The sequence below is a fragment of the Choloepus didactylus genome, chromosome 4, assembly GCF_015220235.1.
Source record: "Choloepus didactylus isolate mChoDid1 chromosome 4, mChoDid1.pri, whole genome shotgun sequence".
In the NCBI taxonomy this organism is placed as follows: domain Eukaryota; kingdom Metazoa; phylum Chordata; class Mammalia; order Pilosa; family Megalonychidae; genus Choloepus; species Choloepus didactylus.
In genome coordinates, this window is record NC_051310.1 from 149,012,178 (window position 1) to 149,033,738 (window position 21,561).

The following is a 21,561-nucleotide window of genomic DNA, read 5'->3' on the forward strand; positions in this document are numbered from 1 at the left end:
AACTGGACCACAATACTGACTGAAAATAATGTAGAAAACTTTATTTATGTTCCCAATACAGAGCAAAACAACAAATAAAACCGTAACTATGTAAACAAAGAATAGTTGCTGCTAAGTCAAGAACCACAGCAGCATTCTCCTTTCAATAAATTAAATGGTTGAGAACAAAATAGTTGCACAGTTTCCTTTAAATCTAATCTATTTTCCTTAATATTTCACTTCTATTTAACATAAGCTGTGATATAAAAATTCCATTGGAGACACTTGTAGAAGATATGAAAAACTAATGCTGGATTCAGATTTTACATGATGAAAATAAACCAGACAAAATGAGTACATAAAAATGCTTATAGTATAATTGCTACTTTAATACCCACAATAATGGATTTTTAACATATTTAGGGGGAATGAGGATTGGCGGGATCCTTGGGGCCACAAGAATTTGAGGCAATTGAATATATAGGATAGTGATCTTTCCTCTGCCAAGAGGAGTGTGGTAACTGTCAATCAGATGCTGTAATTTTAACTTCAACTTTTAAGATAGCTATGGAATGCAGAGGGCCAACAGTAGAAGACTGTGTATTATTACCTGCCCTGGTAACATCATAGCTAAGACTTAAAAGCTGGCTGACCTCATTCAAAAGGCAGGAGGAGGTCTCTCCTTTCTCTTGAAACACAAAGCCCTTTCCCCTAAGGTGCATTCTCATCAGTTTTCGGTATTGCTTTATTTGCAGTGATTAAAAGAAACAAGACACTTAACAGACAAACAATGTAAGCAACACATACAAATATGAAATGCTCTAGACAGAAATGAGTATAGGTCTGGCCTAAAAAGCATTCTTCCATGTAACAGTGATTTTGTGTTTTAAGGACTGAAGTAGTGGCTACAGTAATGGCCACTAATTCCCTTATCCCTTTAAAAGATTCTGAAAAAGCTCCAACCACAGAGCTCTTCTAAAATTAATCTTATTTTCTGTCCACATTTGTCCTATATGGAAAACAAATACATATCACTTTGCCAGGGGTATGTGTAAACATAGGGGAATTCCTAGGCAGGCTGATCTAGTATGGGTTTTTAAGATCTTGGGTTTTAGGGGACCTCTCTTGACACTGCTATACTCAACTAAATGATGGGAGTGTTTGATGAAAGCTGTAAACAATGCTGCTACTTTATGCAGAGAGGGTAGGAAAAAAGACATAAGGTCCAGTCTGCCTTGCTACCCTGAGTGGGCCTGGAGGTGAAAGAAGAGCAAAGGGAATAAATCAAAATGACCCAATATCTTAAGCCATATTGAAGGATTTTGTTCTCTGTTCCTAAGTGTCAAAAGAATAATTGCTGGCACCTAGGTAGCTTGCTCCATATCCGACTGGGTAATCAGAGAAGAATGGCACTACTTATCACTAATAAAGCAAAATTCAAAAGTAACCATGAATGAACATAGATAAGAAGAGAGTTTGTCTAAACACCTATACTGTTTAAGAAATGAAGATTTCACATATTTGAAATTACTGCCCAGCCACAAAGGGTAGTATACTTGAAAATCAAGTGTTCTGTGATTGGTAAATTAGTAAAGAAAGCTGTGATTGCAGTATTCCTTGGCACATTTAGAGCTTTCTGAAAACAAAACAAATAGCGGAAGACCTCTGGCTTGGATAATCTCTTAGTTCAGAGCCAAATTTCTTAAGTCAGACTGAAGAATAAAATTGAAAGAAACGGGGAAATCCTCATACTCTGGGCATTTAGGTGAAAGCCTCAGTTCTTCACTATGGCTTTGGAGATGAGTCCACAGGTTTCTTAGTAAAATTTTCCTGAATCAGGCCAATACCAATTTGTATGCCACTTTAGCAAAGTAGGTAAGGAGAGTAGCAGCTCATTATCTTTGGCACTATGGGAAGAGTATGGCTCTAGAACTTATAATTCCATTGCTGGATTCTCCCTTTAATAGATAGTCCAAAGCTTTTAGGGAAGGATTTTAGCCAGTCTTCCTATGGTTTCTTACTGTGATTTTTTTCTGACCTGTGCCTATTAGCCCAGTGGGCATGAAAAGGAGAAGGAAAGGAGAACCTACTGGTCAATGTTTCTTAGATAACAGCCTGTGTGTTTTGCCCATCACATAGATAACCACAGACTATTTCAGTAAATCTTAATAGCTATTCTTTGGAGTATCCTTAGTTCAGCCATTTGAAAAGACCCTGAAAGAAAGAATTCTTACTCTACCTGTTAGAAAGCAATTTCCAATTTAACACTGCCTGTGTTACAGTCTTAACTCAGAATAGGTTTTGAGTTAGAGAAACGAACAAACACCTGAAACGTACGCCAACATAGTAGATATACTTAAACCTGGTATTTTGAAGGAATCTTATTTTAGAGGAAGTAGAGGCTGCAGTCATGTTTCAGTTTTTGTACAGTAGTACCATGATACAAAATTAGAGTCCTGGAGAGCGATGGGTACACTAAAGAAAAATGGCTAAAAAAGGTTTCCATCTTGGCTTCCCTTATCTCCACAAGGATATCAGGGCCCTATATTCTTGGCCATGGATTCTTCAGTAAGATGAGGCCGCAACTCTGCTACCCCATGATGTCATCATCTGGACTTCTGAGACTCACCTTGAATGCTGGATATGTGCTTGCTTTTTATCTTCAGTTGAATTTCTAGCATGCCTTTGCCAATGCATTTTATTGGCTTAGCTTGCTAATTTTAAACAGCCTTCAGTTGGTAAAGACATGGCTTTTAGGACTTGACCATGGTTCTAATGTTGAGGGAATATCTGCTTTTGTTATAAAGACAGCAGGTCATATGGAAGCAAAGAGCAGATCTATTTGTACCCTTTTGGACAAGTACTTGAGGCTCAGCTCATCAAGAGTTCAGTAGGATGTGTATAGAATACAGATCTCTAGTTCAGTGGAAGTGGTAGTAAAGGGCCAGTGCCTCCAGGAAATGTGAGGCCAAGCAGAGTCATTCAGGGTAGATTATGAATAAATGGTAATCACTTCACTGCCACCACCCCGAACAAGGAGGACTCGCTCTAGTCCCTCGGTGAGTACTTCTAGGAACTCCATATCTTTAGAATTTGTCAAGGAGTCAAATAAGCAGAAGAGTATACTTTACAACCTGGCTTCATGATAATCTGAATTTATCTGACCAGAAAGTTGTAAAATCAACATGCTTGTCTTAATTATTATATACTCACAATTGGAAAAGCCTGAACTCTGAATTCAATTTAGCTCTGTAAAATAATTTTTTGGTGTCTATATGTAATGTAAGACTTTACTATTTGTTAGATGTTTTCTAAATATTAAAAATGGGGAAACCCACAGTAACATGTTATTCTAAAGGCAAGGTAAGACCAAAAAATACAGAAGAGAAGTAAAGGCTGCAATAAGGCAGCTTGTAAGATGCCTAAGAGAGAACCCAATAATTTCTAAGTGAAGCTGCTCAACCCAGATTTTCCTGCCAATTTTTTTTAAACCTCTTTTCCTTAAAGGTACTAATGGGAATGGGCCAATCTACATAGTTGCAGTGTTGAAGGGTTCCCATAAAAAAAAAAAATCCTGGGATGCGAGTATGGGGAAGAACCCCTATCTTTTCCCTTGGCTGAAGGAGCTACCTCCTGCTTCTCCTCTGACTCCAAAAGAAAGAAGCTTTGCCAAGCAGGTAGAGCTTGGAAGGGAGAAAGGATGTGGGTTATCTGTATCCAGGATTGTCAGAAAGGGTCCTATCACCGAATATTAGAAATCACCTTGCAAATCTATCACCAAAAAGGCTCTTAGGGTTCAGAGAGAATAATATATTGCACCGCCAACTCCCCAAGAGGAGATTAATCTCACTACTTTGTCAGAATCCTTGCCTAAGAATTTCAACAATCTTCCCTCCTCAAAGCGTGAAACTGGGCATAGCAAATGACTTTTATACTTACCTAGTTGTCTCATCTAAGAAACAAGACTGTTTTCCCTATTAGCAACTCTGTTCTTGAAAAGGATACAGTTTTCATCACCCTCAGGATTTCGGGGTGGTCCTGGCATATTCAACAAAACAAGCTTTGCTTCATGGGACTTGTTAACTATAACCTCGTTGAGCTTGACTGCTGTATGCATCCGCCTCACATTGGACTGGTCCCTGAGTGGGGAAGAAATACAGGGGGTTAAGGCAAAGAGAATACTAACCATATAGTCAGAGTCTTAAAAACAGAGACTCACGGCTTTTTTCCTTACTTATGGAAAAATGTGATGCACAGAATGTTCAGTTTGTTTCTTCAAAGCATTTTGAAGACAAATGTTAAAATTTCCTCATTTACATGATTTAAGCCTATGAAATCAGGAATAAGTGAATCTGGGGTTATTTTATTAAATGAAGACTTAAAATATCAATCTGTTTCAGAAGAGTGGAAATTCAAATAGGTGTAAAGGGAGGTCAAATAAGATACTGAACTAAGGAATTCAATATAAATCTTTGTAGAATTTTCTTCATGAATGGTAGGGGCCAAAACACAGAACTAGACCTCCAAGCCTCTGCAATTCCAAGAGGGAAGCCATGGGTATTTTAAGTAGCAGCTTTAATAACCTTGCTCTTCCTCTTTCTCTCAGTTTTCTTTCTCTTCCTCTAAGCTGGTCGATGGAAGCAGGAATGGACAACAATCTATCTGATGAGCCACTACCAAAAGAGCCCCTGTACCACCCCACCCTCTTCTCCAAGTTTTATAGCCCCAGAAACATGACCTTCACACCCTGATAAGTGTTTTCTATTTTTAAGGAAGAAGTAAAGCAAAAGGAAAAATGAGGAAGTGACTGAATAGAATGGAAGGAAACTTAGCTTTGCTACCTGGAGATTGAAATTTATACTTCAGTTCTGAAACTTGCTGGCTAAGTGATCTTAAGGAAATGTCACTTACCTGAGCCAGAGTTATTCTAACAACCACCCTCATGGATTGAGTGTCTTCTGTGTGCTAGTTCCAATCCTAAACGCTTTACGTATGTGATTTCATTTAATTTTTACAGCGAACTTTAAATAATTTATTTACCCTCTTTTACATATGTAAAAGTTAAAAGTTCAGAACCGTTAGATAACCAAACAGGAATAAAAAAGTCATTATCATGGGGGTTGTGAAGATTAATATTAGCGTAATGTATTACACATATAATATCCTTACATTCTTCTGTTCACCATACCTTCCAAATTGGACAGTCAACCAATATAGTTCTGTTGCCCTAAATCACAACTGCCTCACCTCCAACTATGATATCAACTACTCTACCTCTGATATGTTAAACTCTAATACCCCATATTCTCTAATTCTCATACTTTCTACCCCTTTTTTCCATTCACTGATTTCACTGAGACTTCCAGCCCTTGGACTCTTCCCTTTCAGCTGTATTCTTCTTGTTAGTTCAGGGACCATGAAGCATCATTTCTATGATGTCTGCCCCAGAAATTCTCTTGTCCCCTAGTCTTGCCCTGTTGACCAACCAAAACATCAGGGTTTTTACTCCTAACTCTAGATTTATGAGAGTAAAATAATACACAATGTGGTAAACTGGTACTACTTTATGATAGCCAATTTTAGGTGTCCCTTACAAGATGCTTCACAATCCTATTGCATATTTCCAGTCATTTCTCCCCAGTGCCCTTGGCTATTAGATATCTTCACCATTCTTCTGAATAACCCAGGAGCTCCCTGGTTCTTATCACACCTCTCTCTATCCTAGCTCCCAATTTCTTATCTAAGGGAGGATCCACTGCATCTTAATTTATGAAAAGAGGTTCTCATTCTCTTAGCTTCTTATTTCCACTCTACCTACACATTTATCTCCAATAAGTGCCTTCTATACCATTCATTTGGCATTTAGTATATGCTGCCTTGTGTTTAAATTCCTTATTTATCTTATTCTTCCAGGAATCCTCTTACACACTGGGAGTTGCTTAACTAAATGCTATTCAATCTAAAAGCCTAATTAAATTATTCTACCTGGATCTCTGCCAACCTCTTCTTAGTAGCCGCCACTTCATCTGTGTACCCCTTAAATGCTGATATTTCCCAGGGTTTTGTCCTTGGGCTTTTAGTTAATGTTACATCTATGAAATCTCATTTACTCCCATGCTCCTAAATATTACACATATAGTAATGACTTCCAAATCTTTACCACTAGGGCTGACTTTTCTATTAAGCTTCAGACATGTATCTAACTGCCTAATGAACAGCTCCATAGATACTTAAAACTCCATTATCCAAAACAGAGTAATATAAAATTTATATTCACTTAAGAAATTAGCTGAATAATTTTAAAGTTGTTTTTAAGAAATCTTGTGGTAATAATTATTCCTGATGCTAGTGGAATGTCTTATGTAACTTAACTTCTCCTACACAAACATGAAATAGGACAAGTCCTCAGCCTCTCCTTAATCTACTCCTTCTGTGATACCCATCTTTATACTATCTAGCTCTTAACTGTGCAGAAATTCAAGGAGACCTTCCTCCAACACTGCCCATCAAAAATCTTGTGTGGTGCTACTCAAAATGTGGTCTGTGAACTGTGGCCTGTCGGTGAATTGTTTTTTAATGTTTGCTGAAGAGATACGGGACTTGTGCACCATTTAATTGGGCTGACATTTTCATAACTAGACTTTTTCAATGAAGGAAGCAATGTGTTCATTTATATTCTCATCAAAGACTGGCACTTTTAGAAAGTAGCATTGCACTTTACATAGAGGATAAAAACGTAAACTCACAATTTGTCCCTATCTATCTTCCAGCCTAATCTTTTGTTCTCTTACACTTAAGCTGTGTTAGGGTAAAACGTCTGATTCTCCTCAGCTCTTTCATGAGATATACTATATACAGTGGTTAAGAATGTAATATCTAGAATGAGACGTAATCTGGTCCTGCCACATCAGGACCCTGCTATGTGACTTCACCTACTCTGTAAGTAACTGGGGAAATTATGGAACTTCTCTAAGCCTCAATTTTCTTGTTAGTAAAACAGTAATTATAATAGTACCTATATCTCACAGAATTTTAACGATTATATGAAATAATACATGTAATATATGTAGTATGTAGATTGATACAAATTAAATACTTAATAAATGTTAGATATTACTACTATATCTCCATGTATTTGTACACACAGATCTTAACCTCTGTCCAGAATATCCTCACCCAAGTTGTTCAACTGGAAAATTCTTATTATTCTAAGATCGCCAAAAGCAAGGTCTTCTGTGAAGTTTCCCGTTTTGAAACCAGATTTTTGCACTCATTTATTCAGACTACCTTTGTACCCTTTTCCCCCACATTATAGTACTCACTCATTGTATCTAATTGTTTAAGACTGTAAGACATTTCAGGAGAGGGAGGATGTCTTTTCATCATGTCAGATAGCTAGCCAGAGTATTTTACAAACAGTTGGTACTTAAAAATATTTTGACTAAATAAAATGGAATATATTTATTGAATTTCCCTAGTATCTAGCTTTACAAATTACCTAGAAGCAATATTTTTTTTTCTAACCTGTCTGCCTACTTTGTGAATATATTACTCTTTCAACCAGCATGTCAGGAAATTTTTCATTTCTAAATTTCCTTATATTAGTATGCTGGGTTTTCTTATTCTATGTTTGCTATTTCTTACCAGAAACACATTTTGGACATGAAGTATGTGGAGAAGAAGAAGGATGGTCAGCCTATGTGTAGTGATAGTTGGGAGGTAATATGCATAAGCAAATAATAGAATTGCCTGGATTTGGGGCAAAATGAAGACTCCATCTTGTGGATCCAGGCAAAATCAAAGCTGTGCCAAAGACTAGGGTACTATATTATGTGATAAGCATGTGAGTGGGAAAACTTACGGGCGCATGTTAAGCAGGTCCTGGAAACCTTCCATTGACTTGGCTTTTTGTCCCCGGGATGCCATGTACTTGTCTTTTGTCCAAGTCATGTGCACCTTCTCCTGGTAAGTTTCTGTCTCTTCATCCTCATCAGAGCCAATGCTGGTCAATCGTAGCATTGAGTTCCGGTCTTTCACGAGCTGTGCCTGGGGAAGGCCCAACAAAGTTATTACTCTAGACCCACATTTCTCTCATGCTTCAGTTTCAATTTTTTTAAAACAATAATGGGGGTACAGTGGAATAGCTGATGACAGCTATGAGAAGAGATGCATTTGTTATCCTGTGAAAACAATACATTAGTATCCCTTTCAGTAATAGATTTCATAGGACCAGCATTACACTGATGCAGTAAGATCTCACCTCTCTGTCCCGCTCTGTTTTGGATAGTCGCATGTGCCGGAGCATCTGGGACCTCTGCTCCATCATCAGAGTGCGCTCGTAAGTATAAGCTGATATGTCACTGTCATGCTGTTAAAGACATCACACAGAGTGGGCAATAAGCACAAAGAACAAAGAATATTGAGCCTTACCTTTTTGTTTCTACTTACTAAATTAAACCAGAGGAAGTATCACAGTATGAACTAAGTTTCACCTCAATTTGTTCAGGCACTAAGTTACATAAATACATTAGTGTGAATTGTAGATAAAATCCAACTCAGAGTCTTTTCCAGAATCCAACCTTACATATATGCTTCCTTGAAACACAACCTCTAGATGGTCTGTTTTTTGCTTAATAGTGACAGGTTATTAAAAAAGCCACGTGATTTTAAGTAGGAATATATGAATTGAAAAGTAATAAAACTATGTTAAGCAAACAAGAGGCTGACAGAAATATAAGGACAGTGTTAAAAACAAAAAGAATACACACAAAAAACAAACGCACATCATTTACACATTCTACTTAACTAGGTCAATGTATTAAGAATTTGTTGGAACTATGGGATTAATATACATTTTCAGCTGAACAATTCCCCAAGCTAGAAAGACAGGGTGGGGGAAGGGGAAATGGTGGTCTCTTTGATCTCAAATTCAGGTTTCTCACCATCTCCACCACTTCTACCTCTGCTTCAATGCGCAAGTGATACAAGAAGGTGGCCAGGTCTTTCTTCATCTGGATACTGTTGTCTTCTAGTTGGGCTACTGTGAAGATCCGTATGCTACACTTTCGCCACACCTGAGAGAGTGCCATACATACAAGGAAAATTAGAGGCAAAAGAGAGTGATTTCCTAAAACATGAGGCATTCATGCCTATAACAACTTTGCTATAGTATCAGGGTATTTGTTCCTGGCTTCTGACTTGCTATATCACTGTCCTAGAGCAAAAGATTGATTAAGCAACACATTAACTACAGTGTTAAGGACTTCCTTAATTTCATCACAAGAAAAAATGGGCAAAAAGGAAAAGATTGACGCAGTAAGATCTCACCTCTCTGTCCCTCACTGTTTTGGATAGTTGCATGTGCCTGTTTTGGATAGTCGCATGGATAAAGCACATTAAGAACATGCTTTATCAAAATAGCATGCAGGAGAACCTAAGATGGTGGCTAGGAGAGACAGGGCAAAAAAACATCTTTGTGAAAAATACTAGATAAAAGTCAGAAAGTGACCCAGAACACCAGTTCCAGCGATGCACCAGCTGGACAAGGTCTGCTAAATCCACAGGGACCATGCACTTGGTGAAACCAAGAGTCTGCATTCTGAAATGATGAGTAAGCCTGTGGAATATCTAGCAGCCATGCTGCGGTGTGCGGAAACCGTGGGCTGGCGTTTGGAGTCAGACTAGTTCTTTTTTAAAAAACCCAAAAGCGGCTGCAGATACGGCAGTGAGAACCGCACAGTGAAGCATGGCAGGAACGGGCTGTGCGAACGCCTCAATATCTGACGTGGAAGATAGCCTTTCGCGCACCCACTGCTAATTGTCTCGGAGCAAGGAAGGCAGAGGTTAGCCAAAAGGGGAAAATAACCAACCCCCTTGCAGCCATCTTCCCGGCGGGCTGAGAACGCTCCTGCCTGGCGCCAGCGCCACAGCCCATAGCCGCACCAAAACACCCAGTGTGATGGGAAGTGTTTCCAGCGACACACGCACAAGCCACAATATTGGGCATGGATAACAGCCTTTCGTGCACCCACAGCTCATTGTCCCAGAGCTGGGAAGGTGGAGCTGTGCGAAAAGGGGGAAATTAACACGTCCCATAAAGCCATCCTTATATCAGGCTGGAAACACACCTACATGACCCCGCGGCCCAGAACTTCCCTTGAGGGACGGTGTGCACTTGTGATGTAGCACAAGCTTCCCTCAGCAGAGGCCGTAGAAGGGCACGGCTTGGAAGAGGGACCCATTCGGAAATCCCAGGGACCATAAGCCAATACCAGGGACTTGTGGGTCAGCGGCAGGGACAATCTGTGGCAAGACTGAAGTGAAGGTTTAGATCTTGCAACAGCCTTAAATCTCCAGAAACACTTGGGAGATTTGATTATTAAAGCTGCCCTCCCTCCCTTGCTCAGACACACGCCCCACATTCAGGGCGGACAGCACCAACAACACACCCAAACTTGGTGCACCAAATAGACCCCACAAGAATCAGACCCCCACACACCACAAAGACAAAGTTGGAGAGAACTGACTTGAGGGGAATAGGTGACTCACGGACGCCATCTGCTGGTTAGAGAAAGTGTAAGCCATGAAGCCATAGATCTGACAAATTAGAGATTAGTCTTTGAATAATCCTGCTTACCCTAAAAGAACCCAATCAAGTCAAGCAAATGCCAAGAGGCCAAAAACAACAGAAAATTTTAAAGCTTATGAAAAAACCAGACACTATGGATAACCCAAACCCAAACAACCAAACTGAAAGATCAGAGGAGACACAGTACTTGGAGCAATTTATCAAAGAACTAAAGACAAACAACGAGAGCATGGCACAGGATATAAAGGACATGAAGAAGAGCCTAGAAGAGCATAAAGAAGAAACTGCAAGAGTAAATAAAAAAAACAGATGATCTTATGGAAATAAAAGAAACTGTGGACCAAATTAAAAAGATTCTGGATACTCATAGTACAAGACTAGAGGAAGCTGAACAACGAATCAATGACCTTGAGGACCACAGAATGGAAAATGAAGGAACAAAAGAAAAAATGGGGAAAAAAATCGAAAAACTTGAAATGGACCTCAGGGATATGATATATCAAATAAAACGTCCAAATATAAGACTCATTGGTGTCCCAGAAGGGGAAGAGAAGGGTAAAGGTATAGAAAGAGTATTCAAAGAAATTGTTGGGGAAAACTTCCCAAACCTTCTACACAATATAAATACACAAAGCATAAATGCCCAGCAAACTCCAAATAGAATAAATCCAAATAAACCCACTAAAATACTAAAGAGAAGGAGCAAGTTCTGAAAGCAGCAAGAGAAAAGCAATTCACCACATACAAAGGAAACAACATAAGACTAAGTAGTGACTACTCAGAGGCTACCATGGAGGTGAGAAGGCAGTGGCATGACATATTTAAAATTCCGAGAAAGAAAAATTTCCAACCAAGAATAGTTTATCCAGCAAAGCTCTCCTTCAAATTTGAAGGAGAGCTTAAATTTTTCACAAACAAATGCTGAGAGATTTTGCTAATAAAAGACCTGCCCTACTTCAGATACTAAAGGAAGCCTTACCGACAGAGAAACAAAGAAAGGAGAGAGAGATATGGAGCAAGGTTTGGTAATAAAGAGATTCCGTATTGGTTCACTAAAGGACCTTAAGAGAGAGAGGGAAAAAATATATCTGACAAACATAAACCAAAGGATATTATGGCTGATTCAAGAAATGCCTTCACAGTAAGAACACTGAATGTAAATGGATTAAACTCCCCAATTAAAAGATATAGATTGGCAGAATGCATCAAAAAATATGAACCATCAATATGTTGCATACAAGAGACTCATTGTAGACACAGGGACACAAATAAATTGAAAGTGAAAGGAAGGAAAAAATATTTCATGCAAGCTACAGCCAAAAGAAAGCAGGAGTAGCAATATTAATCTCAGATAAAATAGACTTTAAATGCAAGGATGTTAAGAGAGACAAAGAAGGCCACTACATACTAATAAAAGGGGCAATTCAACAAGAAGAAATAACAATCATAAATGTTTATGCACCCAATTATGGTGCCACAAAATACATGGCAAAAGTAAAGGATGCAATGGATGTTTCCACAATAATTGTGGGAGACTTCAACACATCACTCTCTCCTATAGACAGATCAACCAGACAGAAGACCAATAAGGAAACTGAAAACCTAAACAATCTGATAAATGAATTTGATTTAACAGACATACACAGAACATTACATCCCAAATCACCAGGATACACATTCTTCTCTAGTGATCAGGGAACTTTCTCCAGAATAGACCATATGCTGGGATATAAAACAAGCCTCAATAAATTTAAAAAAAATGAAATTATTCAAAAAGCACATTCTCTGACTACAGCGGAATACAATTAAGAGTCAATAACCATCAGAGACTTAGAAAATTCACAAACACCTGGAGGTTAAACAACACACTTTAAAAATAGACGGTTTATAATGTAGAAAGTAGAGGAACTAGTGATAGAGAGCAATTAATGAAGGGGGAACGATAACCCAATAAGAACAGATCAGGTATCATGGGTCAATTTAATGTTCTGGGAATGCCCAGGAATGACTATGGTTTGTTAATTTCTGATGGGTATGGTAGGAACAAGTTCACAGAAGTGTTGCTATATTAGTTTATTTTCTTGGGGTAGAGTAGTGTGCCGGTTTGAATGTATTATGTCCCCCAGAAAAAGCCATATTCTTTGATGCAATCTTGTGGGGCAGACAGAATAGTGGGGATTAAGTTGGAATGTTTGAATTAGGTTGTTTGCATGGAGATGTGCCCCACCCAACTGTAGATGATAACTGATGGGATATTTCCATGGAGGTGTGGCCCCACCCATTGAGGGTGGGCCTTGATCAGTGGAGCCATATAAATGTGCTGACTCAAAGAGACTGAACGGAGTGCAGCTGTGAGTGATGTTTTGAAGAAGAGCAAGCTTGCTAGAGGAATGTCCTAGGAGAAAGCCATTTTGAAACCAGAACTTTGGAGCAGACGCCAACCACGTGCCTTCCCAGCTAACAGAGGTTTTCCGGACACCATTTGCCATCCTCCAGTGAAGGTACTTGATTACTGATGTGTTACCTTGGACACTTTATGGCCTTAAGACTGTAACTGTATAGCCAAATAAACCCCCTTTCTATAAAAGCCAATCCATCTCTGGTGTTTTGCATTCTGCAGCATTAGCAAACTAGGACAAGTAGGTACATGTTGGAAGTAAAGTAGTTATTTTAGGTTAGTTGTCTTTTTCTTACTCCCTCGTTATGGTTTGTTTGAAATTTTTTTTATTGCATATCTTTTAAAAAAATTTTTTTTGATATAGTTAATTAAAAAAAAACAATGAAAAAAATATGCAGAGCCCCCTTGAGGAGCTGGTGGAGAATGCAGGGGTGTTGGGCTTCCCCACCTTGATGGTTGCTGATGTGCTCACTGACACTAGGGGACTGGTGGTTTGATGGGCTGAACCTTCTACCACGGGACTTGGCCTTGGCAAGACTGTTGCTGCAAAGGAGAGGCTAGGACTGCCTATAATTGTGCCTAAGAGCCTCCTCCCGAATGCCTCTTTGTTGCTCAAATGTGGCCCTCTCTCTCTAGCTAAGCCAACTTGGCAGGTGAAATCACTGCCCTCCTCCCTATGTGGGATCTGACACCCAGGGGAGTGAAATCTCTCTGTCAACGTGGAATATGACTCCCAGGGAGGAACCCAGACATAGCATCGTGGGATGGAGAACATCTTCTTGACCAAAAGGGGGAAGTGAAAGGAAATAAAATAAGCTTCAGTGGTAGAGAGATTCCAAAAGGAGCCAAGAGGTCACTCTGGTGGGCACTCTTACACACAATATAGATAACCCTTTTTAGATTCTAATGAATTGGAATAGCTGGTGGTAGATACCTGAAACTATCAAACTACAACCCCAAACCCATGAATCTTGTAGACAATTGTATAAAAATGTAGCTTATGAGGGGTGACAATGTGACTGGGAAAGCCATATGTACCACATTCCCCTTTGTTCAGTTTATGGATGGATGAGTAGAAAAATGGGGGGGGGGGTGGAGGTGGGGAGGGCACCCAGTGTTCTTTTTTACTTTAATTGTTCACTTTAATTTTTATTCTTATTATTTTTGTGTGGTAATGAAAATGTCAAAAATTAATTTTGGGGATGAATGCACAACTATATAATGGTACTGTAAACAACTGAATGTACGCTTATGTACGCTTTGTTTTGTATGACTGCATGATATGTGAATATATCTCAATAAAAATGAATTAAAAAAAAGAAAAAAAAATAGCATGCACACTGATCACACCATGCAGATTGTAATATTTACTATTTCAGTTTAATTAGTCTTACCAAAGGATGAGTGTATATATATGTGTGCTCACACACATACTTCCGTTTATTATACGTTAAGTGGATACACATACAGACACTCACATGCACCCTTCAGTTTCCAGTGTTTGAAAGATTGTTGGCATTTTTTAAGTAATTAAAGGTATGTTTTGTTTTAAGGATGTATACATTTGTTAATGTTTTTCCCAAGGGATCATATGGAACTTTATTAGTTTGTTGAATTTCACTTGGATATAGGTTGGTGTCAAATATAAAAAAAATGATTTCTTATACGGTTGAAACGGACCACAAGAGAGACAAGAATAATCCCCAACTCTTCTGATTCTAAGCCCCAAAACTATACAACCAAAGAGAAAGGGTTTATCTAGTGAATATGGAGATTTATTTAGTGAACCAGGGCAGAAGTTAAGGGAAAAACACCTTTTTAAAAAGTTGTCTAAAAATACCTTGTGCTGTTTAAGTAGGAATGGTAATAGCATGAGCATCCCACCATCATGTACAATCCACCACACATCAATGTTGCCTTCAGAAAACTGCTCGACATTGCTGGGAAAAAAGGAGATGTTCTTGGCCACCAGCAGGGCGAGATGGGCAGCAGTTGTCACTCGAACTGTACCTAGGGAGAAAAAGAGAGAGTGAGAATCAGAATCAGCAGAAAAAAACCCTTAAGGCTTGCCTTACTTCTTATAGCTCCCACTATGTCAGGAAAACAAGGCTAACAACTCTCTTTTAAATATCTTTGAGCACAGAGTCCTATTCAAATAGTAGGTTCTGACTCATTAAATAACAAAAATAATTGAGAAAAATAATAATTAGCAGAATTGGAATGAGAACCATAGCATATGTTAATAGATACATTTTAATTACTACAATTCCATGGGTCCTTATAGGGGATAAGTGAATTTGGGTGCTTTTGATGCTATGGGACAATCCTTCCAATTCCTGTGAGGATGTCAATATGGGAAATCACAAATTAAAACATGACAATTTAGGAAATACTTCCTAGGACAAGCCTTGACAGAAATAAATAATAAATATAAAAGCAAATCTGGATACAATCAGGTATTATTACTACTAGTTATATAGGTGTCCTTTTAAGACTCCAGCAATGGCATAGTTTCTACTTTAGGAGACTGGGGTTAAGGCTAGGGTGATGGGGATTTAACTACATCTTTCATTTGGGCCCTCAGGAATGGTATGAAGAGAGTTCTGTACCAATAAAAGTCTTCCAAGCGCGAGCATCTTCACTCTGGCGCCAGCCATTAGGCCAGCCCATCACCACTGTGTTGTGCTTCATGCCCCCAAGGCCACAAGACTGGATGAGGTGGGAAATGCCTTCTCTCAGCTTGGCTGCCACCACCAGTTGGCAGAATCCTTTCACCTTCTCTGCCTCCATTAGGTGCTTTACGGTCTGAAAGAGACACGGAACCTCAACACTGAATTGCTTCAACCTGGATCTTTCAACCCACTCCTCCTCAAATATTATATTCCCCTCCTCTTTCCAAACTCTGCAAAAAATCCCATCTTCTACAGAAAAGACCAAAAGTTAAAATTATTTCAATGAAATCCATTATCCTTTGTCTTTTACACTTTTTAAATGCTTAGTACATATCTTGACATATATAGCTGGTTGTCTATATTTAGTTTGTCTTTTCCTCTATTCTGCTTTCCTTCCTTGTACTATACCAAAAATTGAGAACAGAGATCTTCATAACGTGAATATTCCATATTCTTTGTTCATTGACTAGGGTGAGTTCACTAATGTGAACATGATCTTATTCCTCAGCCCTGTCATGTCCTGACTCAGATTACAAGAAATTCAATCTGATGATTCAGTTTCACTTTAGAATTTTCTCAGGTATGTTTTCTTTTTTTTGCGCCTCCCTTTTCCAACTATTTTCTGACATTTTCTATTTACTGATGACACTTTAATAGCTCTACTACTCTTTTATGTAATTCAGATCAATTTGGAGATAGTAATCTCATTTATACTCTTACTGCACCCTCTTAGTGGGAAGGGGAAGAGAATAATGGTATGGACAATACACATGATTTTCCCAAAGGCACTGAATAAGTCAGTGATGCAGCTAGGTTAAAAAGCAGGATCTCTTGGTTTCCAATCCTGTGCTCTTTTTGTTAATTTCTACCATCATTCTGGACTATAATAGTTTCTTCAGCACTTCTGCATTTTAGGGCTTCAAAGCATTCTAAAATGAGAGCCAGTAAAAATTTTGAAATGCAACTGAAATTTTCTCCAAACCACAGAGTTAATTCTATCATGTATATTAAGTATCAGAGTGAAAACAATTTCCTTTTTCAGGTAGAACTTTAATAATCAGCATAGCTGATCAGAAAACAAAGGAATCCTGCTCATAATACCACACAAATTAGCAAAGAGAAAGAAAGTTTCCCATTGTGCCTTGTTGTCACAAGATTATGAGGAACTGTTCCCACTGTCCAAGAGATAACTTTATTTACATGGCTTCTCTCGGTGCTCAGAGTCAATGTTTAGAGTCTATCTGGAAATAGTCTTGGCCTTAAAGTAATCAGTAATCTATCTGGAAATAGCTTTTGGGTTTGAAGCAACACTTTACATGGGAAGAAAGAATAGAATACTATCTTTTGGTTCATCTGAATTATTTAGGAGAATATGACTATTCAAAAGTCAGTACTAACTATCAGGGAAACCTCCTAGATCACTCAAAAAAGGGAGTAATTTAGAAATCTGAGGTCCGATAACATTGCAAAACCGTAAGCTTACTTTACTTTCCTTCCCCTAAGTCAATAAGCTTGATTCTTACCTGCTCAGCAGCTAAAGCCTCACCATAGTTCTCTAGAAAGTTCCCCACGATGACAGAGCCCACAATAGTGAGACCCTTTCCTGCTTTGAGCTGTGAAGCAAAGGTGAGAAGGCGAGGATGCTTGACATGTAAGTCTTCATCTAATTTCAGCAACACAAGCAACTGAGGTCTGTACAGAGGTTGGGAGAAGAGGGAAGAAAACACTTTGGCTTTGGGGAACAGAATGACAATTCCACCCTTTAATTCAAGAGATCTATAAAAAACACGTAATTTGAAAGAAGGAAGAGATTAGAGGAAATAATAAGATGAGTACTGCATTATTTTGAATCCTCTCAGTATTAACTCATAATGATCAGTCTTCAAGGAAAAATGAAAATGGTAGAAATAGTGTTCAAAAATCACATGAAGACAAAGAACTAAAGGAATCAAGAGATTTGAGATAGTTCAAAATAAGTCCATTACACCAACTGCTTGAGCCACATGATTTCCTTATCCTATAATCAACAACACACATTTTTGTGTGTTAAATATGTGCCAAACACCACTAAGATCCATTGATTTTTTTTTTTTTTTACCTCCAGTTTTTAGTGTGTGGAGGTCCTTCCTCCAGACGAAGCAAAGCAAATCGAGCTGCACTGAGAGACAGCCCACGGATACCATCACCCCATTCTTTCTCTGCTCTGTGAGAAAAAGGAGAAAAGACTAGAAACAGAAAACCTAAAGCAAGTAGCATTTCAAAAAGTTGTTTACTCTTCTGATTGTACAAGTAACACATTCACAAGGCAGAAAGTTAGAACTCATATTAATGATGTATATAATGTTTTTTACTAACATAATGAAACTATTGTAAATAGATCAACACTACTCTATCACAGATGGCACTGTGCATTTGGTTCAGAAAAAAATGCTGAAAGGGTCATTCACTCAGTCCTTCTATATAACTATTCAAAAGCAATAATGTAAAATAGCAATTTGGATTAGGAAATTAATACACACTTGGAGTTTAAGTTACTTTGAAAATAATGGGGAGAACGTAAAACTCGATGTAATCTTCTGAACCAGAGTGTTATTTAGCCCTTATTTTTGGAAGTGGTTAGTGATATCTCAGCTATTATAAAGTTATTCAGGACCAATTTCTTTTTCTGTTTCAGAGACAATACCTTGACTAAAGAGATAAGCAAAAATATTTGTTTGTGTTATGCATACTACTGATATGTTATTATTTGGGTTTGCTCTTTTAATTATTTTTCATTGAGCCATCTGTACTTTCTTACCAGGTTGTCCTTGTGATAAAAAGCTTGCATCTCAAATATGGTTAACAGAATTAAGGGTACAAGCTAGAGTCTATAGTTAACAGTAATATTGTAATATACTTCCATTAAATGTAATAAAGACAATATACCAAAACTAAATGTCTACAAGAGGAGGATATAAGGGATGGGTATGGGATTCTTCGTGGTGGTGCTGTTGTCTGATCTTACTGTATTTTATTTTTAGTTTTTCTTTTATCTTTTTTAATGATTGTTTTTTAAAAACTTTTTTTTGAAGTAATGAATATGTTCAAGTGCTGATTTGTGGTGATGAACGCACAACTATATGATGATACTGTGAACAACTGATTGTACACCATGGATGACTGTATGGTATGTGACTATATCTCTATAAGATTGCAGGGGGACAAATATAAACAGAGGGTAAAAGTGCTGGAGAAAATGGGGGGAGAGAGATATACCTATTCACTGTTGGTGGGGAAGTAGAATGGTATAGCTTATCTGGAGCACAGTGTGGTGGTTCCACAAGAAGCTAAATATGTGGGTGCCATAACGTCCTGCAACCTCATTATGGGGTATGTTCTTAGAAGATCTGAGAGCAGGGACACGAATGGATATTTGCACACTGGTGTTCACAGCAGCAGTACTCATGATTTGTAATGGGTGAAGGTGGCCTAAGGGTACACTGACTAAAGAACAAAATGGTGAACTGTGATGTATGTATACAATAGAATATTGAGCAGCTGCAAAAAGGAATTAAGTGTGAGACATGCAACTAGGTGAATGGATCTTAAGGACAGCATTTTGAATGAAATACTCCAGAAACGAAAAGACAAACATTATAACGCCTCACTAACATGGACAAAGCATAGTGTGTAAAGTCTAAGAATTGATCTTAGAGCACAGGTTATCAGGGGAACACTTACTGTAAAGGTCCCTAGATTGTAAGTTCTTGCAGCACTCACATCTATTTCTGAATTGTAATGGTTATCTGTAAATTCTGAGATGATGAGCTCTTGTGTATAACCTGGTCAGTCTCTGGAACTTTGGGTAACTGTGTAATACCTGAGACTCAGAGCTAGAGTTTGGCAGCTATCAATGTCAGTATTACCTCATACAGCAATTGTAAAAAAGCTGTAAAAGAGATCAGACTTCAATTAGAGATATGAAATGGACTTGGTTAGGACCAGGGTAAACCAGACTAAAGGGTAAAGGATGATACTGATTGTGTTTAAAACTTGAACTTCTGTTTGAGACCAAGGGAGGAGATGTTTATTTGGTGCAGGATCTATATTTTCTATAGCACACTAAATAATTTAACTTGCATGGTCAGCTTATTCAAACACCATAATTACATGGAACTTTGAATAGGAAGGGAGATCTGGTAGGTTTGTACAATTTAGTGTGAAATCCTGAAACATCTTGGGCAGAGAATAAAAAATGTATTTGCAGGGCCCCCCTGAGGAACTGGGAAAAGATGCAGGAATATTAAACTTCCCCACCCGGGGAATTACTGATATTCTCCCAAGCATTGAGGACTACCAATTTAGTAGGGTGAGCCCTCATCTTGGGGCTTTTCCTTATGAAGCTTGTTACTGCAAAGGAGAGGCTAAGCCTATTTATAATTGTGCCTAAGAGTCTCCCCCAGAGAACCTCTTCTGCTGCTTAGATGTGGACTCTCTCTCTTTAAACCCACTTGGTAGGTAAACTCACTGCTCTACCTCCTATGTAGGACATGACTCCCAGGAGTGTAAATCTCCTTGGCAATGTGGGACATAATTCCCAGGGATGAGCCTAGACCCAGAATTGTAGGTCTTCCTGACCAAAAGGGGGAAGCAAAATGAAACAAAATGAAGTTTCAGTGGCTGAGAGATCTCAAATGGAGTTGAGAGGTCATTCTGGATGGTATTCGTATGCGCTATACAGATATCCCTTTGTAGTTTCTTAGTGTATTGGAATAGCCAGAAGTAAATACCTGAAACTGTCAAACTGCAATCCAGTAGCCTTGACTCTTGAAGATAACTGTACAACTATGTAGCTTACATGGTGTGACTGTGTGATTGTGAAAACCTTGTGGCTCCCTTTGTCCAGTACATGGAAAGATGAGTAGAAAAATGGGGACAAAAATTAAATGAAAAAGAGGGTGGGATGCAGGGGGTGGAATGTTTTAGGTGTTCTTTTTTACTTTTATTTTTATTCTTATTTTTATTTTTTTGGAGTAATGAAAATGTTAAAAAATTGATTGTGGTGATGAATGCACAACTATATAATGGTACTGCGAACAACTGATTGTACACTGTAGATGACTATGGTATGTGAATATATCTCAATGAAACTGAATTAAAAAAAAAGAAGGGTACAAAATTTAGTTATGGAAGAATGAAGTTACCTGAACCCATAATGCAATTTTCATTAGACTAGCTCTAACCAAACCAGCCAGTCAACACCTTCAGCAGTGACCAAAGACAAATCCACAGTTTGTTCATGCTGCTATAGACTCACCCTTGGTACTCGATGTACTTGTAGATCATACCAGCTATCACCATAGCTACAATGGCATAATACCAGGAAGAAATAAACATTAGAGCCAGACAGATACTCATTCCCATGAAAGAGAGAGTCCTAGGAAATAAAAAACAAATAAACCAAACAATAGAATATCTTTCTAAGGAGCTGAAAAGGGGCATGTGCTTGAGCAATGCTTTTCAAACTATCTGTGGTGAGGTACCATTTAAAAAATTCCATTCTACTTCAGAATGGAAATGTAAAATGCAATAAAAATGAATTATTAGAAAAATTATCACATGCCTCGATACAGTGGCAATGTCAAATTGCTATAAAAGTTTCTAAATGCTTATTCTCAATTTCTGTAATTGTCCAATCATGGACTAGCAACAAATGGTAAGTAGATCTGCATCGATCCACAAACCACCCTTTGTACTGGAGGATGTTTACCATTCTGGAAAACATAAATAAACAGGAAGGCTATTAAAGCAATTTGTGGTTATGAGAATGATGCATACTACTTGGAATAGCAGGGATAGGACATGCAGTTAGAAACGTTAACAACTCTAGGATCTTTTAAAAAAGTATCTCATGCGAAGATTCCTAAAATTTTATGGATATTTAT

At 38.2% G+C, this 21,561-nt stretch overlaps 1 protein-coding gene across 4 annotated transcripts in view; it reads right to left on the bottom strand.

Moving 5' to 3' along the window:
- Positions 1 to 15: 15 nt before the first annotated feature.
- The window catches only part of SLC12A6 (solute carrier family 12 member 6), a 153,745-nt gene continuing 132,199 nt past the window's right edge, over positions 16 to 21,561 (bottom strand). For all 4 annotated transcript variants that reach the window (XM_037834405.1, XM_037834406.1, XM_037834407.1 and 1 more), the window contains 10 exons: positions 20,934 to 21,053; positions 17,736 to 17,840; positions 17,161 to 17,329; positions 15,575 to 15,770; positions 14,806 to 14,975; positions 8,922 to 9,053; positions 8,240 to 8,347; positions 7,841 to 8,025; positions 3,985 to 4,118; positions 16 to 3,063 (listed from right to left, as the gene is read on the bottom strand). In XM_037834405.1, the coding sequence (XP_037690333.1) occupies positions 2,972 to 3,063; positions 3,985 to 4,118; positions 7,841 to 8,025; positions 8,240 to 8,347; positions 8,922 to 9,053; positions 14,806 to 14,975; positions 15,575 to 15,770; positions 17,161 to 17,329; positions 17,736 to 17,840; positions 20,934 to 21,053 (1,411 nt within the window). In that variant the 3' untranslated portion in view covers positions 16 to 2,971. The remainder of the gene's footprint in view (positions 3,064 to 3,984; positions 4,119 to 7,840; positions 8,026 to 8,239; positions 8,348 to 8,921; positions 9,054 to 14,805; positions 14,976 to 15,574; positions 15,771 to 17,160; positions 17,330 to 17,735; positions 17,841 to 20,933; positions 21,054 to 21,561) is intronic.